The sequence below is a fragment of the Colletotrichum destructivum genome, chromosome 5, assembly GCF_034447905.1.
Source record: "Colletotrichum destructivum chromosome 5, complete sequence".
NCBI classification, from domain to species: Eukaryota; Fungi; Ascomycota; class Sordariomycetes; order Glomerellales; family Glomerellaceae; genus Colletotrichum; species Colletotrichum destructivum.
Window position 1 is genome coordinate 1,609,212 of NC_085900.1, and position 27,057 is coordinate 1,636,268.

At 54.9% G+C, this 27,057-nt stretch overlaps 7 protein-coding genes across 7 annotated transcripts; 3 read left to right on the forward strand and 4 right to left on the reverse strand.

The window, feature by feature from the left end:
* Nucleotides 1-1,094: 1,094 nt before the first annotated feature.
* On the reverse strand, nt 1,095-4,343 carry CDEST_08078 (Putative ribonuclease P/MRP protein subunit Pop1). Its single transcript, XM_062924237.1, has one exon. It carries the CDS (start codon nt 4,259-4,261, stop codon nt 1,442-1,444), a length of 2,820 nt encoding a protein of 939 aa, XP_062780288.1. The 5' UTR covers nt 4,262-4,343; the 3' UTR covers nt 1,095-1,441.
* Nucleotides 4,344-4,979: 636 nt separating this feature from the next.
* On the reverse strand, nt 4,980-6,758 carry CDEST_08079 (Putative cytochrome P450; the record flags this gene model as incomplete). Its single annotated transcript, XM_062924238.1, has 2 exons — nt 4,980-6,224; nt 6,300-6,758. The coding sequence occupies 2 exons, from the start codon at nt 6,756-6,758 to the stop codon at nt 4,980-4,982; spliced, it is 1,704 nt and encodes a 567-aa protein (XP_062780289.1).
* Nucleotides 6,759-7,438: 680 nt separating this feature from the next.
* Nucleotides 7,439-9,094, reverse strand: CDEST_08080 (Putative glycoside hydrolase, family 28, pectin lyase/virulence factor). The gene is made up of 4 exons (XM_062924239.1): nt 8,475-9,094; nt 7,887-8,396; nt 7,706-7,807; nt 7,439-7,634 (listed from the first exon to the last, which is right to left on the reverse strand). Exons 1-4 carry the CDS (start codon nt 9,069-9,071, stop codon nt 7,503-7,505), a joined length of 1,341 nt encoding a protein of 446 aa, XP_062780290.1. The 5' UTR covers nt 9,072-9,094; the 3' UTR covers nt 7,439-7,502.
* Nucleotides 9,095-10,189: 1,095 nt separating this feature from the next.
* CDEST_08081 (Putative pectinesterase, catalytic, pectin lyase/virulence factor) lies at nt 10,190-12,346 on the forward strand. Its single transcript, XM_062924240.1, has 2 exons — nt 10,190-11,676; nt 11,787-12,346. The coding sequence occupies exons 1-2, from the start codon at nt 10,848-10,850 to the stop codon at nt 12,200-12,202; spliced, it is 1,245 nt and encodes a 414-aa protein (XP_062780291.1). The 5' UTR covers nt 10,190-10,847; the 3' UTR covers nt 12,203-12,346.
* Nucleotides 12,347-12,565: 219 nt separating this feature from the next.
* On the reverse strand, nt 12,566-14,815 carry CDEST_08082 (Putative C-5 cytosine methyltransferase; the record flags this gene model as incomplete). The annotated part of the gene is made up of 1 exon (XM_062924241.1): nt 12,566-14,815. One exon carries the CDS (start codon nt 14,813-14,815, stop codon nt 12,566-12,568), a length of 2,250 nt encoding a protein of 749 aa, XP_062780292.1.
* Nucleotides 14,816-17,378: 2,563 nt separating this feature from the next.
* On the forward strand, nt 17,379-19,025 carry CDEST_08083 (Putative HhH-GPD domain, DNA glycosylase; the record flags this gene model as incomplete). Its single annotated transcript, XM_062924242.1, has 1 exon — nt 17,379-19,025. The coding sequence occupies one exon, from the start codon at nt 17,379-17,381 to the stop codon at nt 19,023-19,025; it is 1,647 nt and encodes a 548-aa protein (XP_062780293.1).
* Nucleotides 19,026-20,466: 1,441 nt separating this feature from the next.
* Nucleotides 20,467-27,048, forward strand: CDEST_08084 (Putative uvrD-like helicase, ATP-binding domain, helicase Sen1, DNA2/NAM7 helicase, helicase; the record flags this gene model as incomplete). Its single annotated transcript, XM_062924243.1, has 5 exons — nt 20,467-20,828; nt 20,892-24,605; nt 24,661-26,542; nt 26,616-26,840; nt 26,947-27,048. The coding sequence occupies 5 exons, from the start codon at nt 20,467-20,469 to the stop codon at nt 27,046-27,048; spliced, it is 6,285 nt and encodes a 2,094-aa protein (XP_062780294.1).
* Nucleotides 27,049-27,057: the final 9 nt, after the last annotated feature.

Genomic DNA, 27,057 nt, shown 5'->3' on the forward strand with positions numbered 1-27,057 from the left:
TGGAAGCATTTTTGATGCCCGAACGAAGCATGTATTCGGGGTAGTAATAAGCTTAACCTAGAATTGTGTGTAAATTGGAAGTCAGCTCAGCCACACAACCCACATCTCCAATACACACATTGCCAGAAGGCCATCCAATATGGTGGGGAACGTTGAAAGCTACCACTTACAAGATCCCGAGTCTCGGACTCGTCAATCAACTATATCTTCTTCTCTATTCCATTACCATTAGACCCAGCAGAAGAAGCTGCAGACTGTATCTGGCCTCACCGACAGAGCCTTCAAGCCGTTCACCAGAGGCAAGTGAAGTGTCCCCCCTCCCCGTGACGATCGCCGAGATATTTTCCATGGCCAGAAGAGACAAGGACCAATACACCCTTGACGGTGATAGTTGACGCGGCTTCAGAGGCCTGAAGAACGCTCTTGTCTTCACGGAGTGGCCTACACTGGCATACCCCTTCCAGCTTTGGTTTGAAGAGATACAAAAACCGCTCCGAGTTCCATTCTAGGCTGGTTCACAATGAGGTAACAGCGGATGAGCAACTCAAAAACTGCCAATGAAGTGCCTATGTTGTGAAAGTGTATTTGGAAAGGGGATGGTGGCTGAGATCTCAAGTGCATGATGCATTATTGATTTATAAAGGAAGAAAAAGGAAAAGAAACTTTGCAAGAAAAAAGAGAAGGAAAAAAAAAAGAACATTGGGACGCCCTCACCCTTCAGTCCTCATATAGGAGGACGCCGTATCGCGTGTCCCCGCTCCATCTTCCTACCGCGCAGCACCCCATCCGTGACGTCCGCGACCTCGTTGGCGCACCATAGGTGCGTCCGTGCACCGGCCAACGCCCTCCATAAGGTGAGCTTACGGCTGCTATGAAGTCGCGGGATGGCGGGAAGTCGACGCAGTGACGGATGGCGCCGCAGAGGCAGTCGCGCGTGATTGGAGTTGGCGTCTGGATGAGCTCTCTTGACATTGTCGTAGCCGTAACGGTCTAGATGTGAATCGAATACAGTCTAATTACGTTGGACATCTCATGGGATTGTTAGACGGAGGGGAGACGGGCAACAAGAGAGGTAGGAACATAGGTTTCTTTTGGCCTTCTATTTGGGTATATATCTCTACAATGCCCCCTCGGGCACCGATGCCGCCTTGGTGCTTGCAGTCCCCTCAACCGGCGCCCTTCCGACGACTTCTCTTGCCTCCCCGTCATGGCTGATGGTGATCCCAGGTTTATGGAGCGAGCAGGAGAATGCAAGCCTTCACCTGCCTCCCTAAGCTGCAGCGGCAGAAATTGATCGTCGCTGCAGCTTGAGAAGTAGGGTGGTAGATCGTGCGTCTCCGCATGCGAGTTCCCGGTACGCCACCCACCAACAATCTCGGTCCTTTCACATCGTAGACATCTGCAAATACGGGTATGCTGGTATGACGGCAATGGAAGGCCTTCAAACGACTTCCCACCGCGCAATCCACCCGATGCTCTCCCCGGCGTTGCGCACGACACACAGTGTTTCCTCCCTCACCTTCCCGCCGTCTCTCAGCGCCTCCGCAGCCTTCTCCGCAGAGAGACACCCCACGGCCGTGGCTCTCCCTTCGCTGAGCGAATACGCCCCCGTTGTGACGAACCCGATCAGGTCTGCCTCATCCGGCACCAACGGGTGGCCGTTCATATCCGTCTGATTCGGCTTCGGGGGCGGGTACTCGGCCGCGGGCGCCGTGATGAGCGTCTTGGCCAGCATCTGCTTGCGGGTTCGCATGTCCGCATTTGCGGGCAGGCGCGTCTGCTTCTGCTGCTTCGGCCTGCCGCTGTTTTTGGGCGACTGATCCTGGTCGGGTAGCGTCGCGAGCCACTGGTTGCGGAGGTCGGCAGGTAGTCCGCGGACTGATGTTAGCGGCGGTGGGACCGTTGCGGGGACTTCCGCTGAGGAGGCCGGGTGGACGGGGGCGGGTCGTGACGGCAGGCGATATATTCTCGCGCAGGATGTGGCGACGCCTCGGTTGAGGACTGCTATTTTGACATTGATTACGGACCGGGGCGGTAACGGGTTAGACGCTGGCGAGGACGTGTGCGCGCGGAAAGCGTCTTTTCGGAGTTGATGGAGCGTCTTGAGGAAGTCTCCTGTAGTCGGCGCAGGGCCCGAAGTGGCCTCCTGTTCAGGAGAGGGCGCGTCCATGTCCATTTCATCCGGCGATCGTACATCCTGGCTTTCAGTCGTCTTCTGCCGGAACAGAATCTCTATGTCGCAGGCCCACCCGCTGCCGACCTCACCCTTGCGACCGGCGCCCAGATCCAGCGACTCCCACGCGACCCGCTTGCTCTTCGGCCGGCGCTCCCACTGCTGCTTCCTCTTAGCCCGCTGCTCCAGCTCCCACTCGGCACCGGCGTCGGTGCCGAGGAAGTCGAAGGGGAAACACGGTAGGTTGCGTTCGAACGCGACCTGCCTCATCTCGTTGAGGCCCGAGAAGCGCGGGTTGCCACCCGAGCTCAGGGGGAAGTGGACGAGGCTGTGCCATAGCGGTTGGATGCACCGCCAGGGTGCGAGGACCGTCCAGTTTCCCTGGGCCTGGGGGCCGTTTGAGCGTGATGCAAGTAAAATGATGGGAATGGGTGGGTCCGCGTCGGATACGTCGAGGAGCGTCCCTGGGGTTCTCGCTCCTTTCCGCTTGTCTATCGACTTTTGCGATGGCAGTCGCGTAGCCGAGGCTCGCACGTCTCTATGGAAGAGGCCGGATGGCTTTAGGTTAACGTCGGCTGGCCAGCTCGCCAGCAGCTCGATCGACTTGATTTGCTCTGCTTCATCGTCTGGGTTGGGCTGGCTGACTTTTCTCGGGGGGTATCGAAGTCGCGGGTCCATGACAGAGAATCCCAGTGTGGCGTTCATGGGAAGTGATGCCGGGTTCATGACACCGGCCAGGCCCCCAAAGATCTCCGCATGCTGCTCCTTGGATCCTTCCTTTGTGTGGTAAGGGTGGAGTATTCCCATGAGGGTCTCTGTTGATGCAGGGCCGGTGAGCTCGATGCTGCCGATCTCGAACCGTAGATCTTCGATATATAACCTAGGGTTTTGCATCTTCACCAGCCGGAGAAGCTCGTTGAAGACTTCGAGAAATGCTGAGGGGTGCACTCTGACATAGACCTGTCTTTGGATCTTGTCTGTCTGCACTCCCCCTTCGGACTCAACCTGCTCCGTAGCCGCTTTCGGGTTCCAGACAATCGTCGCCGGACAGACATCACGCCTTGTGCCCTTGACTTCTCTGCTCACGAACCCGGTCCAGTGTCGCGTGCCTGCCCTCCACTTCGCCCCCTTATCATTCCAGCAGCTATCCTGCGTGACGCCGAGCCTGCGCAGGACTTGCTCCACGCCCTTGGCCTCGCCATAGAGTCCGATCGTGCTAACATAGCTAGTATCCCAGACAACGACACCCTTCTCCCCCTGCGATCGATGCGTCGCCCGGTAAGTCTTCTCGTTGGGCGTCAGGGGTATGGCGAACCTCCACAGAGGGCTATTCGGCTCGGTCATGCGCGCCCTCTTGGCGTGCCACAGATGCGTGGGCAGCCACGTCTTGTTGATCTGGCGCTTCCTGAACTTGGACTTGCGCTGTGGAGGGTCGTTGAGCTGGTTCCGCCGAATCTTTGGCCTCGGGGGGCGGGTCGAGATGGTGATTTTGCTCTTTTCCGGAACCTCTTGCTGCTCGCCGCCGCCCTTTGCATTCGCCTTGGCGGCCTTCAGTTGATTCCTCCGCTTCTTCTTGGCGAGAATGCCCAACCTCTTGGCCGTCTCGGCCCGGATGCGCGCCCTCGTCGTCTTGGGCTTCCGGCGCTTCGAGACCACGACGGGGGTGTTGTCCTCGGCCATCTCCTTGAGCGCCCGCCGGCGCAGCCGTTTGGGCACCCTCTTTGCGTTGTGGCTCGCGGTTCGCCTGCGCATGCCGCGGGGCACCTGCTGGAAGGCGCGGCTCGTGGCCTCAGACTTGGTGTGACGCATGCTCTCCTCGAGGGCGCGGATCTCGAACTCGCGCGCGTTCAGAAACGCCTGGAGGTCGAGCTCGCCATCTTTGAGGGCGGCATCGGAGGCCTGCGTAGCTATCTCTCTGTCGTTGCGGATCTTGACGCGCTTCTGCGCCCAGCCTCCTCCTCCTCCTCCGCCGTTCCCTACGTCGCGGCCATTGCCGGGTCGTGAGCCATTGTCGCCTGAGGGGCCCTGTTTTCGTTTGTTGGCGAAGGCGGACTTCAAGGGCTTCTGATTAGGACCTGCTGCCGACATCGCGGGTCATGGTGCGAGTGCAATGGCGAGGAAGGTGTGTATTTAGCTGGCGTCGTCGCGTGGTGACTCTCCAATGTTGAAGTCGAAGCCAAGGACGAAAAAAAGCGTTATCTTATCGGTGGACGTGCCGTACCGGCACCCCTTAGCGGGGACGCAACAGGGAAAATGAGGGGCGGCGTGGGGGACAGACCCCTGTACCCCGAAGCACCAAAGCCAACCAACTATGTGTTGGGCAGGTAGTGTATGCCGGCTTCATCCAGGTACTTGGGTTGTCGCAGTTCTCATTTGTCTTGAAGGAACATCTCTGTTTCAATGAACGGAAACTCTCATTACAGCATTTCCAAAAGCCTAGCCCCAAGAATATGTCTCTGATACGAATTTAGTGCCCTCACCGACGAGACCGATACAAAGTCTTTGGTTTGTCACCCGCAACCTCCAGTTATCAGCGCTCACACGCCCCTCAGTAAAACAGAGATCGCCTTCGTTGGTATTCGGTTTCTTCCAATATCACTATCTCTTTCAAGACACAACGCAATGTATCAAGACTGGGAGTGCTCTTACTTCCAGAGACAACCAGGTATGAAGGTAGGAGTATAGAAAACTTTACATAAAGCCAACTATGTCTCGGGATCTACTCGACTAATGGAATTGTATGTCCCACATTTTGTTCGGCCACCAAACAGTCCATTCCCGGGCTTTCTTGCTCGCTCGGTCCTCATCATCCCGTTATCGCCTTCAGACTCACCAAGCTCGACTTGGGCTTCGTAAAGAGCCCCTCCGTCAAGCCATCGTCCTCGAGCTCGGCAGGCAATTTCAGGAACTCAAAATTCCATACCAGCAACGTCACGATGAGCTTGAGCTCCAGGTACGCCAGCCGCTTCCCCCAGCATCCCCTCGGGCCGGTACTGAAGCTCAAAAAGGGCCCGGCGTTGTTGTCGTATCTCACATAACCATTCTCGTCGCTCCGCAGCCATCGTTCCGGGTGGAAGCCCTCGGCCGGGTACTCGCTGCAGGACCAGTCGCTGACGCCGCCCTCCGAGAGCTTCTCCGGGGGCCGGACCCCGGACTGAGTGAACGTCGGGCCCGTGAGCAGGATCATTATTGGGGTGCCCTTCGGGATGGCGTGGCCGGAAACTATCGTATCGCAAGCCGTTTCCTTCGTGATGGCTCCGGCGGGACTGCATAGGCGAAGAGTTTCCTCGATAAAGGCATCCAGGTAGGGCACCTGCGTCCTGATGATCTCTTGGACGGTGGGCTCCCGAGTGTGTGCTTCGTGGTGGGCTTGACGGAGAGCGCGTCGTAGTTCGGACTGGGCGCCCTGATGCATCCCGAGGTTCTTCACCGTGAAGCACAACGTGCTGTGGGTAGAATCCTGCCCGCCGCCAAAGTAACCCCAAAGCATATCGTTTAACTCCATGCTGTCGTACACGGGCTGTCGTCCCTCGGTCTCGGCTGCCGTTCTCTCGCGGGAAATGACATAGTCTGCCGCCGACGCGAGTTGGTTGCCCGGCTTCCCCCCCGGGCTATTCGCCGTCAACTGCGCGACAGAGCGGCCGATCTCGGCCTGGACGAAGTCTCGCTTCGTGGCAAGCGCCCGGCGCGTGCGTGGGCGGAACTTTTCGAAAAAGAAAAATACTCTGGGAAAAAGGGATCCGAAGGCCCCCGTAATCGAGACGTTCAAGTCATGGTGGGCTTGGAGGATCTCGGGGTCGGCGGCCGGCGGAAACGACGCGACCTTTGCGGTACCGTCTGTTTTGACTGTGTCGTTCAGCAATGCCTGGGACTGCTGCATCGTCATGCCTTCTCCCTCTCCCTTCCCAAAGATGGCCGTCATCATGATGTCGTAAGTGAGGCCTTCAAGGTCCCTCGTGGTTTCAAAAGGCAACCCTTGGGCGATCGCGGCCTTTTGCTTCCAGAGTTTTACAAAGTTCGAAACGGCCTGGTGTGAGGCCGGGGCCGATACCTGAAGTAACCGGGAGGTCAGAAACACGGTCACAGACAGGAGGTTACGCAAAGGGAATCAAGGGTTACATCTCACCGTATGAAGGAAGTTGTTGGTCATCAAATCCTTTGTGAGGAACTTCGACTTCTTGAACGACGGATGAGAGTCCTCCATGGCGATGAAGTGGTTTGGCAGGAAGAAACTCCAGACAACGTTGTTGAGAAACCCCCGACTCAGATCCTTGCTCTGCTTGGACATCAGACGCTGGGCCTCACGATAGTCGGCGAGGACGAGGAACGGACGAGCAAAAGGCCCGGGAAAGAACTGGGCGAGGGGGGATTTGTGCTTCGAGACGAGGTCGTAGAAGAACCTGGTTCGGAAACGCGCTGCCTTCTCGTACTGCTTGAAATACGGAGCGTCCCCCAGAAGGCGCCCGGCAGAGTCCTTGTTGTGCGGAACTCCGGGAATCGGTTTCGGCAGGAGCTGGAGATATGCGATACGAAGAAGAACGGCGACTACCGCAGCGACTGCAGCGATGAAGACTGGCTCCGCCATGTTGGCTGTGTTTTGGGAATAGGTGCTTGTGACAAGCGTATGAGTTAGGTGGTCTTTTTTTTCCCCCCTTGGATGAAAGCTTGAACAGCTGGGTAGTAAGACAACAAGTTGAATAGCAGGATGGCTTATATACTCTATCTCGGCAACATATATGTTGAGTGACTGGACATTCAGGGCTCGGAACAATATGTCAAGGTTTGATGTCCGTTAACGACGGAGCGGACAACACACAAAATCGCCCAACTCCGCAGGACAGTGACGACCTCCGATTGACGCTGAAACAAACCTTTCCAATGCCGAAAGAGGGCACCAGTTGTGGGGTACAGGCCGTCCGGGGAGTGGATAAACGGTGTCATGAAGAATGCCGACGTCAGAAACTGGCTCCAAGTCGGGCAACGCATCTAATCATCAAATCGGACGGGACGACGCAGTTGATAATCGTTAAATAGCACACCGCTGAGTTATGATCCGTCTTCCCCACTCTGACAAAGCCTAAGAGTGGTCTCCTACCTGTACCGGCCTCCGGACGGACCAAATTTATCACCGTACGGCTTGGTTCGTCCTTGAGTCGGTGCCTCGCAGGGTCAAATCATAGTGGGAGATAAACAGCAACAGAGAGGGAGACAGAACGGAACAGTGTCCAACCAACTACTTGCGCGGTAGTATCATGTTGTACAATATGAGAATCAATATACAGAATGCTATTATACTCTACATTTACATTCCGGTTTACTCGACCCCGCTCTAGCCCTTGGTCACCTTGGCCACGCAGTTGATGTCGAGGAGGCCGGTGTCCAGGTTGACGCACAACCACTGAGGGTTCTTGCCGCTCGGGGTCTTGATATTGATCTTGGAGGCGTTGATGTTGACGCATTTCTGCCGCAGTGTTAGTGGCTTGTGTGTTTACGGAGTCTGGGGGTAGGGAGAGGAGGCAAAAAGTGACTTACCGAGGGGCTGCTGCATACGAGGGTTCCGACGCGAGGATCGTTCTTGGAGGAGGCGGTGCCGTCAAAGTTCTTGAAGTAGATATCGCTAATGGTCATGTTGGACTAGGAAGGTGGAGAGGAGGAGTCAGTTTGCGGGTTCGATGGATTGCAAACGGGGGGATGTGGTTTCAGGTGTGCTTACCGGGTACTCGTTGCAAAGGGTCTGGTTCTTCTGGCCGTAGCACTGATCGATGGTGATGGCGTTGTCGTTGTTGGACTGGTGGAAGCCGTCGTAGGTGACGTTCTTGACGTAGCCCGAGCCGCCGCCGCCCGAGAGCGAGGGTTGGAAGGGGGTGTCGATTCCGGGCCAGACCTTGATGCGGGCAGCGTCGGAGGCGTTGGACATGGTCGTGTTGTAGACGTAGAGGTTCTCGACGATGTCAAAGGTGCCGACGTACTGGCCGAGGGAGCCGACGGAGATGCCGTGGGAGCCGTTGCAGACGAGGTTCTGGACGACGATGTTTGTCGAGTTGGGCTTGAAGGAGACGCAGTCGTCGCCGTTGTCGATGTGGGAATTTTGAATGACGACCGAGTCGGAGCGGTACGTGTCCCAGCCGTCCGTGTTCTTGGCCGGGTTCTTGGAGGTCGAGCCGACCTTGATGGTGATGTCCGAGATGAGCACGTCGGTGCTGTTGGCGATGAGATTGAACCACTGCGTGGAAAACATTAGAAACTAGCGTTGGGATGGAACCCCAGGGTTTCCAAGGGCTGTAAGGGAGGACTTCTTTACCTGAGGCGAGTTGACCATGTTCAGGCCGGTGATGGAGCCTCCGTGCAGGCCATCGGTGACAAGCAAGATGGGCCTCTCGAGGGTGGCGTTGGAGGCGAACCGGTCGTACCATTTCTGGCCGTTTCCGTTGAGCGTGCCGACACCGTTTCCATAGATGTTGACGTCTTTGCCGCCAAACTTCCACATGGACGACGACAGCTGGAAGGTGTACTTAAAGGTGCGAGGCAGCCAGTGGTCAATGTCATCGCAAAAGTTGACGGTGCCGGTGATGGCGACGTCGACGGCGTTCAGAAAAGTCAGGTCGAGGGGCGAGCAGACGTTATAGACGGAGTCGAGAACGACGGTGCCGCCGTTGTTGCAGTCCTTGAAGGCCTGGAAGATGGCGGTGGCGTCATCGCTGCCGTTGGCGCCGGCCTTAACGGCGCACGTCTTGGTCCTCGGGGCCGAGGCTGGGAAGGGGCGGCCCGGGTGAAAGGGCGCGGGCTTGATGTCTGGGCGCTTGGGGGCGGCGCTCGAGGTCCCTGCGGCGTGGGTAAGGGGAATAAGGGCGGCGGCGGCGGCGGCGAGGAGGCCACCGAGGAGGGTTGGAGCAACCATGACGAGGATCAAACGAGGGTAAATGTGGTGTTATTCCGCCGTATAGGTGACTGGCTGCGGTAGGGGGTTTTCTGCGCCAAGTGACTGCCAAGCGATGCCGAGCTGTACAATGCCGCTTTGAGACTGGATATCTGCTACCCTGCGAGGAAGAGGATTTATAGCAGATGCGCTGGCTGGTCTCAAGAGGCCCTCGGCGCGTTGAGATGTGCGTGGTGTATCCACCGCCAATGGCACCGACAGTTGGACACCGACACTGAGAAGCATGACACCAAGAGGGGGAGGGGAGTCTAGCAAGGGGAGGGCACATAGCATGGGCTGCAATTTTTCCGTCCATATGAAGGGGACGACGATAGGGGGGAGTGGAGAGGCACCAGACGGGCAAGACGGCAAGACTTCATTAACATGAGGGGGGAAACAGAGCGAGTCGCGATTCATCCCATGGTGCCCTCAATGGTATGGATGCGGAACAAACAGACAAGACAAGCTTTTTGCGGAATATATGGAGGGTGCCGGGGCCATGCCTGCGACAATTCGCGCGGGTACCTCCACCGTTTCTGAGAAAAGCTTAGCAGGAGGGAAATAGTGGAAATTCGGGCATGAGGGGGACGCGTTCGTGGCGAGTTGGACATGGAGTCCTGGGCGGATGTTCAGGGGGAAATGTTTCTCTCAGAGAGAAAGAGGAGGATCTGGCCAGAGAGACATGACATGGGATGAAGAAAACGAGTGGACAATTAGTGTCTTACAGGTCATCAATTACAGTGTGGGCTAGCGCTAATTAAGGGCCATTGGCCGATTGGGCCCCTCCACAAACAACTACTCTGTAGCGTAGCCGGCCCATTATGGGGGGGACCGACCCCAGGCCAAGCCGGTTGGCTGCCCCAATGCCGTGTCTCCGAAGGCTTGTTGGTTCGCTTGGCCGTCTCTGTGATCAGGACCATCAGTACCCTACAATGATGTACCACGTTCACGACCGACCAGTATCATTTGTGGTTAGCGCACCACCCGAACGCCTGCTCGTCTAGCGGATGGCCGCTCCCAGCTCGTGTTGTGGTTCGTGGAATTGGCCATCGAGTTATTCCATCTGCAGAGCCCCAGAAGCCGCAAAGTTGGGGTCGAAGCTCCTCATTTCCCCCTCATTTTCCCCCCAGCTTGCCTGTCAACCATCAGCCATCATCATCATCATCCACCATCCTCCATGTGTTCCTGCGCATTCCAACCTCCCGCCCCTTTCCAAGTTCCAATCTGACCTCTCGACGTGCCGTCCGTGGACCTTACTGCATATACATCCACTTCCCCATGTGCCGTCGTCATCCTGTAGTCTGGCTGCATCCTGTACCGAAGATGAGGGTCATTCTGGGGTAATATCTCCGTCCCCTTACCCCGCGTTGACGGGTTTGAATTACTGCGAGTCTCCCAATTCTGGCATCAATACCCAAGGCTTCACTCACCACCCTCACATTGACCCACACCGTCTTGTTGCTCGTGCTGATGCCGACAGCGTATACCCGGGCAGGGAATGCCGGAAAAGCCGTCCCAGGAAATGAGTCTTTTCCCGCAGCCATCCGTCAGGGAAAGCTCGACGACGACAACAGGTAGCAATGAACTGTAGGGAGACAGGCAGACAGACACCCTCACACCCTCACACCTAACACATATATATATAAACATACAGGGAGACCAAGCACGATGTAGCCCCAACTGCATTGCTCTAGCCTTCTTCAACTCGGCCGAATAGCTCCCCCCCCCCCCCCCCCCCCCCAGTGAAGCTGTGTCACAATGAAGATATCGACGCCCCTTTCCCTCCTCTTCGGGGCCCTCGCCTCCTGGCCATCTCTCGCCGCCGCCGCGACCCCTTCGGGCCCGGCCACGACATACGCGGCATGCCAGAAGAAGACGTGCAACAATCCCTTCGACGGGTGTCCCCCAAACACCCTCTTCGTCAGCAAGTCTTCGCGCCACGCAAACTTCACCACCATCCAGGCCGCCATCGCCTCCCTTCCCAACAACACCACCCCCTACTTCATCCTCATCGCCCCCGGAAACTACACCGAGCAGCTCAATGTCACCCGCTCGGGGCCCTTGACCCTGCTGGGCATGACCGACGACCCAGCCTCGGGACTCCTGTACTCGGACGTGAACCCCGACACCACCGCCTCCAACGCCAACGAGGTTCAGGTGTGGTGGAACGCCGCCAACCACAACGTCGCCTTCCCGGATAACGCCTACACGAGCGTGTTGACCGTCGGCCCCAACCTCAACGCCACCCTGACCGGTTCCGGCCCCACCGGCTTCCCCGTGCCCGAGGACACCCCCTTCGGCTGCACAGACTTCCGCGCCTACAACATCGACTTCCGCAACGACGAGTACCCCTTCTCCAACGGGCCCGCCCACGCCGTCGGCGTCAGCAGGGCCAACGCCGGCTTCTACTCGTGCGGCCTCTACAGCTACCAGGACACCCTCTACGTCGGCAAACTGGGTAACGCCTACTTCTACGACAACGTCATCGCCGGCCAGACCGACTTCCTCTACGGCTTCGGCACCGCCTACATTCAGAATTCCACACTCTCTCTGCGCAACTGCGGTGGCGGCATCACCGCCTGGAAGGGTATGCTCTCCCATCTCCTCTCCGTTCCCTTTCCCTCCGTGGGATCAGATGACCCAGCCCCGAGACGACAGCAGACACTGACACCGAAACTGACACTGACACTGACCCAGGCACAAACACGACCTTTGACAACAAGTACGGCGTCTACATCTCAGACTCCCAGGCCATCGCCGCCAACGCCTCCATCGCCCAGACCATCCGCGGCGCCTGCCCCCTCGGCCGGCCCTGGAACGCCCAGCACCGCTCCATCTTCATGGAGTCCTACTTCGACGCGAGCATCAAGCCCCAGGGCTACATCCAATGGGGCGCCACCGACAACCGCATCAATAACTACACCTTCATGGCCGTCTACGACGACCGCGGCCCGGGATGGACCCCCGCCCAGATGGCCGCCAGCAACATCACAAAGGTCCTCGATGCCGCCGCCGTCAAGCCCTACAGGAACCCCGTCGACGTCTTCCAGACCGCCGAGGGCACGTTTGGCTTCGTCTCGTGGATCGATCAGAGTGTATTGAGAACGGCGTGATGTCTGCAGGGTACGCGAGACCTCTGCCGCCGGACTGAGAAGCAACAGCAAGAACCATAGTAAAGTACATGTAGTGTGAGTCTAGACAGGCAGGAAGAGTAATAACCTAATCTTTCTTCCGTCTGGACGATTGTTAGCCATTCATATTTTGAAGGAGACAACATGCCTCCAACCTCTCCATGTTCCGTAGTAGAACATGATTATCCGCTGACCCATCCATCACACCGTTGTCCCTCTCCAATGTAGTCCTCCAATATCATCATGTAGTCATACCAAAAGGTCCAAATTGACCGGGTGTCCTTGAACGACTTGTGGTATTGTCGACATCCTCCCCAAAAAGCGTTTCTGTGTGTGCACACTGCTCTAATCATCAAAGACAATAGGCATATCCTTGCTGCCGCCAGTTGACCTAGGCTCGGGGGTGCCTCTGAGTGACATGGTTCTCGAGCGCGAGCGTGACCGCCATGTGTATGGAGTTTCTGGAGTGGCTGGTGTCTTGGGTGTATTGGGAGTGGCTGGTGCGCTAGACACGTCACTCATCTCGACATCGTAATCATGGTCATACTTAATACTGATTTGAAGATCATCGTCCAACACAACATCGTCGTCCAACATAATAGCGTCATTCCGTGAACGTCCCAGGTCCGGGACGCCCGGCGAGAGATCAGCAGACCGATCTTCGCGACGCGGGGCTTCCGATACGAAAACCAACTCCCGGCCGCCGATGCTGCTTCGCATCTCCTGCGCAGGGGCGAGGCCGTCCTCAACGAGGAGGTGTTTCTTCAGATGTTCACATAGTAGTCTCACCACGCAAGCCGGGAAGGCGTTTCCGATCTGTTTCTTCAAGGCTGACTTGGGCGCGTCGGCGAATTGGTGCCAGACCGGGAACCCCTGAAGACCGGCAAATTCGCGGACTGTGTAGGCTCTCTTATTTGACCAGTGCATATTCTGACCGCCCGAGCAGGTCACGCATCTGCGAAGGATCTGGTCCGGGTCGCTCACGACTGATCCGGCAGGCAGTGTGTCTTTGACTTCCTCCTCAGGATTATGATAGGTCGACGTGGCATTGATCTTTGACAGTGCCTGACGGATTGTGACATACTTCGACAAGCCACCGGCACCAGTCTCCGAGTGAGTCGCGGATGGAAAAGGGGGAAGCTTCTCTCCCGGGCATGCCCCAATCATGATCAATCTTTTCCGGGTTTGGGGTAGACCCCAAGTCTGAAGATGGACAATCTTCCAGGTGACCGAATAGCCGAGCTCCGTGAATCCCCCCACGAGAGAGCAGAAGAACGGATCGTGACAGGCCTGCATAATGCCGAAAGTCTGTTCCAGGGTAAAAATACGAGGCCGTACCTTTTCGACAAGGCTTCTGCAAGCAAACAAAGAGGCAATGTTCGCCTCGTCGTTAGCACCTGCGACTGTGTGCGCAGGCGACCATGTCTGACAGGGAGGAGACAGGTGCAGGATGTCGGTACGCATCTGAGTATTCTTTGACGCCAGCATGAGCTCATCAATGGACATCTCGAAGAGATTGGTGTTCGGAAAGTTGAGACGGTACGTTTCGCAAGCCTTCTCCCAGTGATCAATGGCATGCTCGACGTAAAGTCCGGCGCGCTCTGCTCCACGAGAGAACCCACCGGCACCGCAGAACGAGTCGAAGACTGTGTATTGCTGCTTGTACGCAGCGAATCCAGCCACCGATCCTTGGGCCTCGGGAATGCGGGAACCACCCCGAATTGTCTGCCCTCTCCAATTCTCTCTGAGGTCCTCCTCCCGAACTTTGTACTCGTCCCGAATGACCTCGTGATCCCTGATTCGCTCAAGGGACCAGTGGTGTCCCTTGCGGTCCCTCTTGTTGTTGGAGTTGCGATAATGAACGTAAAACTTCCAGCGGCAGACCAGTGTGCCCTCGTTCTCAACTGCCTCGCGACTGTGGAAAGCTTTTGCTTCGTATCGATGATGGGGGTAGGGCGCGTTGGTAAGGTGAAGAGTTCGAGGCCTCAGAAGCGCGGAAATGGGGACCTCGATGCATGCTTGATCCTCCGGGGCGCGGCCGTCGTCCTCCTCAAGCTCGTAGACTGCAAAGATTTCGTTCAGTTTGCGCGGCAACTTTGCCATCAGCGTACGAGACCGTGTAAAAGGCAGTCCTCGAATCGTAACCTCGTGCGTCCAGAGGTTCTCGGTAATAGCAGTGACCAGCATGAAGTGACTCTCGATAGTTGATTTTGGGATGCGTTCCGGATCTAGTTCGAAGAGCTTGTTCCGCTTAATCGCGAAGCTGCCGTCAATCGTGATCTTTTCATGTTGGAGTACGGGGGCTAGTGGCGCAGTGTTCGGGCGGCGCTTTCGCGAACGAACGAAAACAGGATCGTCGTCAATGGTGAGGTCGATAAAGCCTGCAAGTTCTTCGCTGGCAATGTCTTCATCCTTCAACTCGTCGATGCTACTGGCCTCGGTATGAAACGAGTTGTTTCTGCTTTGAGGCTGGTACTCGTGAACTCGACGTTCAAAGTCGGCAGCGCATCGATCTCTCTCTGAAAACGCGGGCTCGTCACATTCAAGGTCGATAGCGTCTTGGGGACTGCCGCCAGAACGCTGGAAGGCTGGCATTTTGGACGCCTAGCCAGTTTTCGACCTAGGCCACGTTAATGTTAAAGAAAGAGTATTGTCAGCTCGTGGATTTACTTACTTGGTTGCCTGGTCTAAAGAGTCTCTCAGGACTGACTCTAGGAAGGAACAGTACGTCTTGACCAAGCAAGGAGGCAAGGACCGAACGCTACACTTGTCGAGGAAGACAGGTAACCACAACTTGAAGTAGATTTCTTGCTGCTTGTCTTCAGTGATAGTTCAGTGATAGCCAAGAGATTGGCGTGTTCCCTGCGCAAGCCTTGCTTCTTGATTCAAGGTTCGCGGAGTCGATATTAGAGACAAGCGTTTGGCCACCTCAAGCCTGCAAGCCGAAGACCAATTAACGATGTAAAGGAAACGACAACAACTTCCGCCTGCAGTGGACGGGGAAGGTAAGACACAGTCTGATTGAAAGAGGAGGTGGGTAATGTTTGCATAAAGTAGGAAAGAGTGACGAGTTGGCGATCCGTAAAGAAGGGGGAGGAGGTGTTGGATGTGGAAAATGAGGAAACCTTGAAGAAACCCTAGACTAGAGGCAAAAAATAGGTGTTAAGTACCTGGGTAAAATGGGCAAAGTGAGTTGAGGAGGGAAGGAGGGCTACACTTCTACTACTTCTTTTGGTTACTTGGCGGGCCTGTCAATCAATGTAAGTTGGCAAGTTTTATTCGATAAAGGTCCATCAAGCCCCCCCCCCCCCCCCCAAAAAAAAAACAACAAGCAACATTTGTTTCTCTTGAATTTCACTCTATTACCCTTAATTTTCCATGCCGGAACGGAAGTTGGAAGGTAGGATAGTAACTTACCTGCCAAAGTCCTACCTGCACGCCTAACACAGCCAAGCAAGCAACTTTGTGTCTTCCCATTGCCACTTACCTTAGGTTTTAGTAAAGACTTTAGGTCTGTCAGGGCTTGTAGCTTATCTTGCAAAGCTCCAGTTCCACTCATATCTAAGCAACTCTAAATAATGTGAAGTCCCTTAAACCTACAAAAGGACAAACAAGAACAGGCAAAGTCATCAGTTATACCTTGTCTGCAGCTTTAATATCCAACACTAAACATAATTGCTTACTATTTTTACGACTAAGAGCCCATATACTCCTTCAACCTTGCATTGTAGGAAATAGAAAGCCTTAATATGGAGTGCTGTCCACGACAATGTCTAGAAGCAAATACGGATAAGATGCACAGATCTAACAAGCAAAAGCGGCTAGGTGCTCAAGTATTAAAGAAGCCTTTGATAGGTATATTCAACATGAGGACCAGACTCAGCAACAGAATACAGGGGAGCATTAAGTGCAAGTTGAGTTCATGGCTATTGATGATGAGTAGCATAATCTAAGCGGGAGCCAGACGGAGGTCTTTCTTGACTATGATCACACGAACTGCATTTCCTGCCCTATTCAAGCTATGGATGCTGCCTGAACAAACAAGCTTCTGTGGCGATTTGATTTCTTTCAGGATGTCCAACCTATCATCTCTTTGCTAGTTCCTCAACAGTGAGCCTGGGCTTTCATTGAGTTTGTTGTATGTGTCCTCCAGCCCCTCTGAAAAATCTAGAGAAACATCTCAGGCCTCTGCTTCTCAATTACCTTTCTTGGAATTCTCTCATCCATCTCTAACCCGTCAGTCCACCATTTTGTCTTGAGGCTTTCAAGAACACAGTTTGCCTTTCATCTCATCCTAGGTCCTGTTTCCATCCAATCTCTTCTCCAGCTTGCATCACGGCTGGAACAATTTAGTATCGAGTCACTGCAGATCCAGGTCATAAAGTGAAATTGGTATAAAGCTCATGCATTTCCCTTCGGTCTACTCTCACCGTATTCGCATTAAGGCCAGCCAGCTACCATCAGACACTTTTACTTCACTGATTCCAGATTCTCAGGGGTATTTCTCACTCCTCAACCGATCTCACTTGGCACTCCTTAGCTTCCCGAAACCAATACTCCTCGCCCGAGGTAAGTGTCCCTCTTTCCGACTACTTTGCGACGAGACCACCCCCCCAAAACCAGCACTTCTATCCTGCCTGGCATGTCTCATCTAGGAGCCATTTGAACTCCTCAGAAACGATGCCTCTGAAATTTCTCAGGCTGTCAATTGGTAGTCATTAAGTCGTATGCTACCTGAGGTTGCGCAGGCGTTCTTTGCATGGCAGCCGGTGTCAGAATGCTGGCACGAAGAGTGTCGCCCCACAACCTCCTTCCCAACCAACATTGTCTCCTACCTCTCGCGGCTTCTAGCCCTTCTAACATTGCTACAGACACTACACTGGCAGTTTCAACAAAACTTTGAAGTGTTCTGCCCACTTTCTCTCCCTTCTTCAGAGCTTGGGACCATCGCCCTGGACGTTCGTGTAAGTGACTACAGCGGGAAATACAAGCACGCATACAGAGTTGGGATTCTAATACATAAGCAGGCTCCTTTCGTCGACAAATATCGGACCTAGATCAGTGACAAACGCCATACGGTTTAGCGAGCAACACACGTCGGCAAGCCGACTTTGTACCATCTAATCGAAGCGACCACCTGCGAATACCCTTCGCAACGATGCCCCAGACTCGTAGCGCCGTAAGATGTGCTGCTAAAGCGGTTCTCCTGCCTAAGGGGCCAGACAATACAGGAATCAAGAGACCTGCAGACAGCATCCAAGCCCATGACGAGATACGCCAGATCAAGCGCGCAAAGAAAAGAGCCCAAGACCCCGTTTCGACGGTACAAGACAACATGGTGGTTCTCCCTCACGGCCTCGGTACCGTTCAGCTACCGGCAACACTCGAAGATGATGACCAGAAAGAGTTACCAAGCAGCCTGAGTGTCGTCACAACACCTAAAAAGAAAATGACATTGGAGGAGCTTAAGAAGGCGGCAAGACCTCGGGGCATGCCCAAAATGACGCCCGAAAACAAGTACCGACTGATGCCTGGAGCTACTCCGTTCCCTGACTGGTCCGGACCCACCGCGGAGGAATGTCAAACAGTCTACGACATTCTGGTCAAGGAGTACGAAGAAAAGCAGAAAGCTCGACAGGAGGAAGACAAACAAAGCGGAGGAGAAAGCGCAGAGGAAAAAACAACCGTAGAACGCAAGAAGTACACGCCGCTCAGCTTCAAACCTCCGGCCAAGATCCAGCCACCTTCTACTACCGTCGCTGGGTGTGGAGAAGTGCCTGATCTGGTTGATGCTATGATGAGAACTCTCATCAGTCAATCGGTGACGCGGGAGAGTGCCAACAAGGTCGTGGAAAACATCATCGCTCGATTCGGCCAAGGTAACTGCCAAGAGATCAACAGCATCGATTGGAGCGCAGTACGCTTGGCACCCCCCGATGATGTTATAAAGACGCTTCAGAAGGGCGGGCTGCAGAACAAGAAATACGAAGCCATCAAAGGATGTCTCGACATGATTTACGAGGAGAACCAGGCCAGAAGAGCTGCGTACCTGAGGGAGAGAGAGACTGGAGAGGTTTCGGAAATGCCAGGCACAGCAGAAATGACGACAGGGCAAAAGGAACACCAGCTGAGCAAGATCGAAGCTGGAGTTCTCACGTTGGACCATATTCGCGCCATGCCAGCGAACGAAGCCATGTTGGCAATCACCAAACATCCCCAGATCGGAGTGAAGACGGCTGCCTGTCTCCTTCTTTTCTGCTTGCAGATGCCCAGCTTTGCCGTGGACACGCACGTTCACCGCTTGTGCAAGTGGCTGTACTGGGTCCCCGGCACGGAAAATGAGACCTACGTCCACATGCATTGCGATGTTCGAGTACCAGATCATCTCAAGTATGGTCTGCACCAGCTTTTCATTGAGCATGGGAGTGGATGCCATCGTTGCAAAGGCAACACCTCGAAGGGGACTGCGGAGTGGGACAAGACAGTTTGTCCACTGGAGCATCTGCTGGACCGATACACCAAGAAGGAGAGAAAGCCAAAGGCAGCAAAAACTGTCTCCATCAAGAAGCAGAGAAGCGTAGCGCAAGACGTATCAGTCGATTCTGGTGAAACTTTCCAGGAGGAGGCATCTCCAGCGACGATTGATAAGGAAGAAGAGAGCGACGACCCTGACTCAGAGATGCAGTCCAGTGACGTGAAGTCAGGAGAGGCAGGCGAAGAGACGTCTGTAAGCGAGGTGAGCGAAGGCCCGACATGCATAGACAAATTGGCCGAAGTCCAAAACATAACTATCAAGCAACTGTGAGCAAACAGAGATAACGGCGCAGAAGTGTAACACTACTGCGCACAACCTCTTCTCTACCTAAGAAGAAATCGGCCCGCTGGACCTGGAAACACAGATCTACCCAAAGATGGATGGTCTACCTTTGCTTTTCGGCGTGTCATACTTGGCATTTGTATTTAGGACGGTCATAATAATTTCAGAGAACGGCGTACGTTGTTTACGTTTTCTGACGCTTGAGCAGATGGTTGAACGAGTGCTGCAGGAGTAGTTGAGAAGGAAGAACCGAGCAGCGAAGAACCAGGGATATCCTGAGGCTCAGCGATGGAGATAGGGTATGCTGGCAGAATTTCTACACAGAAACGGCATTAAATTACCATGTCTTCCTCGGGGCACAACAGAGAAGAGCTGCAGCTTTCTCGCAGGCATTGACTGACGCTTGATTGTGACATCCTGGGTTGGTTTTGCTGAGTTGTCCAGACATGCTTTTTCCCGGTCCACAAGCTAAGATGCCTGTTGTTATGCGTCAAGTAGAAAGGAAGTAGAAAGACATTGGTCGAAGCCTCTGTTGCTTGGTTTCCAGAGTAGGTAGAAAGGGAAAGTGGTTATCAAAATAGATGCGAGATGAAGATTGGATTTGGATCAAAGGATGTCAAAAAAGATGGAAGCTGCAGTGTGATTTAAGATGTGGTCTGTGCACCAACAGCCCAAGTCTCTCCATGCTTGTGCCAAAAGTGGTCAATGAAGCACAGGTGCAAGGCGTCAGCATCAATGAGGTGCCCTGAGATAGGAAAGCCGAACCCACTCGCATCCCCCCCCCTTGTCGACACGGGCTTGATGCGCTTTAATGGATTTTTACGCCTGGCCGCGTCCCAGCCGGGCTGGCGCGTGTCACTGGTGCCCTTTTTGCAGCACCCTTTCTTGCCGTCACTTTCGATTGGCGTCAGCCTCTTTTCCCAGCAATCAAACACCCACACCCAACGATCGTGGGCATTTCCTTCCTTCCTCCACCTCAACATCGCCGCTTCTCCAAGCGGAGGCTATTTACTTCTTCGTTGGCTGGCGAGGCCAGTATTTAAATCTTGCGTTGCTCGCATCTACAGTATCGATTGACGGCGACCGAGCACCGCGAAATCAAGAATCCATTCCCTCGACTCGACGACGAAGCTTCCACCCTCCCCAGATCTCTCCCCACGGATAGTGCGTGTCGTCTCGACGCTGCTTCTTGTGAATTACACTCTTTCTCTTCGCCTCCTTGATTGCGAGCAGCTTGCGGTCGGCGATCCCCATCGATCGTGTTCCTTCCCACCAGGCTCGACGAATCTTTCCTACGGCTCCACATCGGCGAAGCTCCTCTTCTCAACTCGTCCTCCTTCGTGACGCAACTCCGCCGATCTGATCCTGCACCTCTGCAACCTTCAAAACTCACACGACATGCCTTGACGGGTTCTTCCACTGCAGTAAAATGTCATCATCAAAACCGGTCGAGGATATCCTCGAGGAGAGCTACCGCAAGTTCGCCCATATTCCTCCGCAACATCACCTTCTCTGCCCCAAGGTCGACGAGGATGACTTTGAAGACTATGAAGATCTGAACACCGCCGGCGAAACAATCACAGCTCTTGAAAAGCAGGAGCGGGTACAACAATGGAAGGAGCGGCTGGACACCGTCTACTGGACCAGTCTGCTACTCGCCTATGGCAAGGACAAGGCTGGTATCTGGCTCGACGATTGGGGCACGAGGGTGGCTATTAACCTCCACAACTGCGACAAATGCGTTCTGAACTGGCACATGTACCGGAAGAAGTACATCCAGGTGTTTTCCGAGTAAGTGCCAACCCGCTCGAGCGTTACGGCCAACAGGGACGAGTCGTGCTGACTGGATTGTAGAAAATGGCCCGAAGACGCCGTTGCCGGAATCGAAAACTGCCTTCACCGATTCGACTTTGACCGAATTGACAAGGGTCTCCGGTGGGCCAAGGACATTATCGAGCAGGCCGAAAGTGAAGGTCGCCTCTTCCAAAGATCCGACCTAGGCGAAGACCAGGGCGCAGTGCTTCTCACCGTCTATGAGGCCTTGTGCTGTATGGCCTACCTCAGCTTGCCGGACAAGCGTACCCTCTTTCAGTTCGTCTTCGTCCGTCTTTCGGGCAAGAAGCCATTGAAGTTGGGTGAGAATGTCTTACTTCCCGCCATGACCCAATTCCTTTTCGGAGAGGATAAGACACGACTTCAGTTTGCCGAGAAGTCTTGGGAACGCCTGCGACCGAAGTCGCTGACCGAGGCACAATTCGCCTGGGCTGTTCATGACAACCTGATGGAGGCGATCCAGTCGGTGGCTCAACGCAATCCCAGGAACCCCGCAGACCTACCAGAGATCGAGCGCTTCTGGAAAGCAGTCAACTGGATCATCAAGACCCTGGACGAGAAGCTCTTGTTGCATGGCCTCCGAAGCATGGAAGTCAAGCCAAGCGTTTACGACCTCCTTTTCGTCCACCTGCAATGCGAGTCGGAGGCAATCCTGTTGCTCATCATCCAGGCATTGACTGTATTACTGGAAACGTCTCCTCAGGCTTTCTGGGACACGATAGGCGACGCGCGACCATTCGTTGTCGTGGAGCAACTGCTTTCCCAGCGCCTTTTCAAGCAACTGCTCGCCCAGTCCTTGACATTCGCCATTACGTACGACGACGGCCATGGCGGCAACGATGTCGAGTCCATCACGACTTCATGGATCAACACGTGGATCCAGTCCCTCAAGCGTCAGCAAAAGAGTGACGCCTGCGAGCAGCTGCTTCATTTACTTTTCGAGCAAGTCGTCCATGATGCAAGCATTGGCGAGCAAGGCAGAGCCGCATGTGTTCGAGCCGGTCTAGACGCTCTAGACCATGTTCTACGGTCATTCCTGGACCCATCGGTCAATGCCGTCTCGAGTACCGCGTCCGTTTACATTAACTCGATCCTTAATGTCACCTACAAGTACAAGGATATTATCAACGATGCTGCGGACACCAAGAGCCAAGAGCAACACACCCTCGGCGTGCCCAAAGCAGCTATGAGCGTCATCGGTGCAGCCCTCAGTCTGGACTCTAGGGCCACTTCCGAAGAGCACCTCGAACTCCGCAAAAACGAAAACGCGGCTATCCAGACGGCGGTCACTCGCAAATCAGCAGAGTTATGGGACGGGTTTCTGGAGAACCTCTTCGCCGGCAAGCTCCTGTTGGCAAAGACGATGCTCATGGCCATGGCCCCTCTGATCAACGTAGAGAGATTTCGTGGCTCACGCAAAGACCCCACCAACGTGACCCCGGCAAGGAAGAGTTTCAACGGTCAGTTTGTCAAGGTTGCAGAAGCACTAGGGCGAGTTTTGCAGCGCATGTGTGAATTCACGTCGCCGCAGCTCAATGAGTTGTGTCTCATGAGCCAAAGCATTCGTCCCATCATCGCTTTCACTGTTCATGGCGAAGACGACATTAGCAGCGCAAGTGCTGAGCTCATAAAGTCCATCACCGAACAGCCTTCTAAGTCAGAAGCAATCACAGTGTTGCTTGAACGGCAACTCAGCACCACGCTGTCCTCCATGATTTTCGCAACACGGAGAATCATGGAGCCATCCAACGTGGCGTGGGGCCCGGCGCGGTACATCATCAACACCGCCAAGGACGTGCTCAAAGCTCTCAGCGATTTGTCGTCGGGAATCCTTAGGTCCAGGACCCTGGAAAATGGCGAGCAGATTGCTGTAACGGGCTGGTGGGTTGCTCACTGGAGGTACATCGAGGTTGCGTTTCAGTGCACAGCCAGCTGGTCCCACCAAGCAGAGATCAACGTGATGCAGGACTTCTGCCGAGATGTTATTGAGCTTGCCGACGGCATGCTTGCTCAGGACGGCCTTTTCGCCTCGGCACTGCAGGCTACCAGCGTGCAGGCGCAGGCGCAGGCACAAGACCTGTCTAAGATGCAGCAACTTCTGAAGGACCCTCAGCGTCACCTCCTTGGCATCGTGAGAATGCTTCGGTTAAGGGATCTCTATTTGGTGGAAGTCACTGTCAAGGTCGTCGCCAAACTACTTACGAGACTCCGTGAGAACCAACTTGAGATCCCGCATGAGCCGAAGGCCTTTGTTCAAGACTCCTGCACCAAGCTGTCGACCACTGGCAAGTATCCCATCTCTACCAACCTCAACGATCAGCAGCGAGCGGAACTTCTCAAAGCTCTTGGCGAAGACGACGATGTGGAGATTATCCAGATCCAGCCGGTCTTCAAACCCGAGAAACCAAAGAAGCAAAGCCTCATCGACGCATGGTCCAAATCCGGCTCATCGACTTCCACTTCCCAGATTGGCCGATCGAACAAGGAGGATGTTCTCGAGCTAAGCAGTTCTGTCGACAAGAAACGCTCCATCTTGGACCAGATGGCGGCTCGCCAGAAGGCTTCTCCCCTGTCAAGCGTGTCCAAATTGCCGCCCCCGAAGCCTAGGCTTGAGCCAGTAGTCTCACAAGCCTCCAAAAATGCACTCATCGAGTCGCGCAAGAAAGCCAAGTTGGAAAAGGCTAAGAGAGATGCCGACATGGTCAAGAAGGCGCAGGCTCTCCGAGATGCTGCCAACGTCGGCGAGGGCTCGGGGCTGAAGGGTCTTAGCGGTGTTGTTGGAAAGGACCTTGCACCGCAGAAGAGCCAGATCCTGGTTGACAGCGATGATGAAGAAGAAGACGACTCTGGCGATGAGGATCTCAACAATCTCATCAATAAGGGGCAGCAGGGCCAGAAGGCCGTTGACGAAGCTACGAGACGCCGCGAACGGGCGCTGCTCGAGAAGACGCGTGGCCCGGTCAAGAAGGTAAAGGTACAGCGCTCAGCAAAGGATATGCGTGCTCGCTTGATCCCGCCTATGGACCAGCTTCACCAAGCCATCTTGGAGTGGGACATCTTCCATGGGGGCAATGACCCACCATCGACCTCGGGCTCCGTGGCCATTACACGGGTTGCAAGCACATACGCCCAGCCCCAGGAGTACAAGCAGACGTTCCTGGGCCTATTGATCTCGGAAGCCTGGAGATCTTTTGTGACTGCTAAAGATGAGACGACATCCAAGCCCTATGGCCTCAAGATTGCATCTCGCATGAACGTTGACAAGTTTCTTGAAGTGACTGCAAGCATCCCCAGCGCAGAAAGTAAGGAAAGAATGCTGTCAGAGGGCGACATTGTCCTGGTTTCGAAAGGAATCAGCCCCCTGACGGACGACTCTGAGGCCCATGCGTTGGCGCGGATCTGGAAGACAACATACAAGAAGGAAAGGCTGGAAGTGACATACCGCCTGAACAGCAAGAATAATCCATTGCTTGCTGCCAACGCTCTCGGCGTCGGCTCTGAACTCCAAGCCGTCAAGATCACCAACATGACGACCATTGAGCGAGAGTACGCGGCTCTGGAGAGCTTACAGTACTACGACCTCATGCTGGAAGTCCTGAAAGCCGAACCTTCGCCAATCCTGAAGTACGGTGACGAGGCTGTCAAGGGCGTCATGCAAAACTACCAGTTGAATCCTGGTCAAGCAAAAGCCATTCTGGGTGCTAGGGACAACGACGGCTTCACTTTGATTCAAGGGTAAGAAGGCCAAAAAACGCTCTCCCTTCCTGGTTTCCGCGTTAACACTTCACAGTCCTCCTGGTACGGGCAAGACGAAGACCATTGTTGCCATGGTCGGCTCGCTGCTCACGGGCAACATTCAAGCTCCCGGAACAGCCATAAAACCCAAGCTTGTGGGCCAGGCAGGCCAGAACGCCATGCCGAAGAAGCTTCTGGTCTGCGCTCCCAGTAACGCCGCTGTAGACGAACTCGTGTTGCGTCTGAAACAGGGTGTAAAGACAATGAATGGTTCGTTCCACAAGATCAACGTTCTTCGCCTGGGTAGGAGCGACGCCATCAATGCCGCCGTCCGCGATGTCACACTCGACGAACTGGTGAAGAAGAGACTCGAAGGCGACACCACGCAAAGCAAGGCGAAGGAGGAACGAGATAAGATGCATAATCAAGCAGCCAAGATCAGAGATGACCTGGCCGAGCTTCGACCCCGGCTGGATGCAGCCCGTGCAGCCGGTGACCGAACCCTGTCGCAGGCTCTGCAGCGGGACTTCGATCAATTGAAGCGTTCCCAGATCAACATTGGTGCCAAAATCGACGAGGACAAGGCGAGCGGCAACACTGTCAGTCGCGAGGCCGAGATCCGCCGCCGGCAGATACAACAGGAGATCCTTGACGGTGCGCAAGTTCTCTGCGCCACTCTCAGTGGAAGCGGTCACGAGATGTTCAAGAACCTCAATGTCGAGTTCGAGACGGTCATCATCGACGAGGCTGCGCAGTGTGTGGAACTCAGCGCCCTGATCCCCCTGAAGTACGGTTGCACCAAGTGCATTCTCGTCGGTGATCCGAAGCAGTTGCCCCCAACAGTGCTTTCTCAGTCTGCCGCTAGATTTGGCTACGACCAAAGCTTGTTCGTCCGAATGCAACAGAACCATCCCGACTACGTCCATCTTCTCGATCGCCAATACCGGATGCACCCCGAGATCAGCTTGTTCCCCAGCACAGAATTCTACGAGGGCAAGCTCGTTGACGGTGAGGACATGAGCGCGCTGCGCCGCCAACCCTGGCACGCAAGTGCTCTCCTCGGCCCTTACCGATTCTTCGATGTCGAGGGTACCCAGTCGAAGGGTAGTAAGGGCCGCTCGTTGGTGAACCATGCAGAGTTGAGAGTTGCTATGCAGCTCTACGAACGGTTCAAGGCAGACTTTGGACGGAACTACGACATTCGTGGCAAGATCGGCATCATTACTCCATACAAAGCCCAGCTGCAGGAGCTCAAGTGGCAGTTCTCCCGTCAATTCGGAGAGGCCATCACAGATGACATTGAGTTCAACACTACGGATGCCTTCCAGGGTCGAGAGTGCGAGATCATCATCTTCTCTTGCGTTCGAGCCGATCCTACCGGCGGCATTGGTTTCGTCAAGGACATCAGGCGTATGAACGTCGGTCTGACCCGTGCCAAATCATCACTGTGGATTCTGGGCGATTCAAGAGCGTTGGTGCAGGGTGAGTTTTGGAACAAGCTCATCACTAACGCGAAGCAACGGTCTCTCTACACGAAGGGAGACGTCATATCGATGCTGCGGAAGCCCAGTGTCATGAGGCCATCGTCTCCGCTGTCAAGACAGGTGCTGCAGGATGCCTCCGACGTCGAGATGGCGGAGCAACAACATGGTGTCAATATGATTGAGACGAAAGATGTCTCGTACACAGCAGCGCAATCCCGAAAGGTAACGCAGCCTCCTCAACAACCACCGACGAACTACACAGTCACGGATCGGCGCCCGGGTTCCTGGGAAGGCAACAACCGCATTGAGCGGATCAATGAGAAAGGCGAGGTGCAGCCTGCCGTCGCCCGCAGCTCTGACCGGCCCCCCATCATCCAGTCATCGACCCCGAAGTTGGAGTCCAAGAAGAGAGCGTCCGATGCCACCGCCGAAGGGCAGCGCGGCTCGAAGCGGGTATGTGAACACGGCGCAAGCAATGATGCAATCAGACAAGTTTTCCCCCCAGCTCCTAACATGACATGTACAGATGGCGACGGAACCGAATCGACCTTCGAACAGACCGCCCCCGACGGGGCCCAAGTCGATGAGCCACTACACGCCGAAGGAGCCGAAGAAGGCGAAGGATCCGTCTGCAATGGTAGCCCTCGGTCTGACACCAGCCGCACGACCGCCGGCGATGGAGCCGACAGTCGATGCCAGGATGCCGTCTGGGAACGCCTCTCTGCCACATAACCGTAATCTGCCCCCAAGAGTAAGTGCGCACCATTTTCAAAGCAAATCTTCTTTGCCATGGTTGTTTTCGCAATTTTTTACAATTTGTATTCTTAAAATTTCCACACGACTAACGTGGTTGCCAGCCTCCGGGACAGAATGGACAGAATGGACAGAATGGCCCTGCCATCAACAGGAAGAAGCCGAAGGCTGATCCGTTCATTCAGAGGAAGCCACCCAGACGTTAAGGGAGTCAA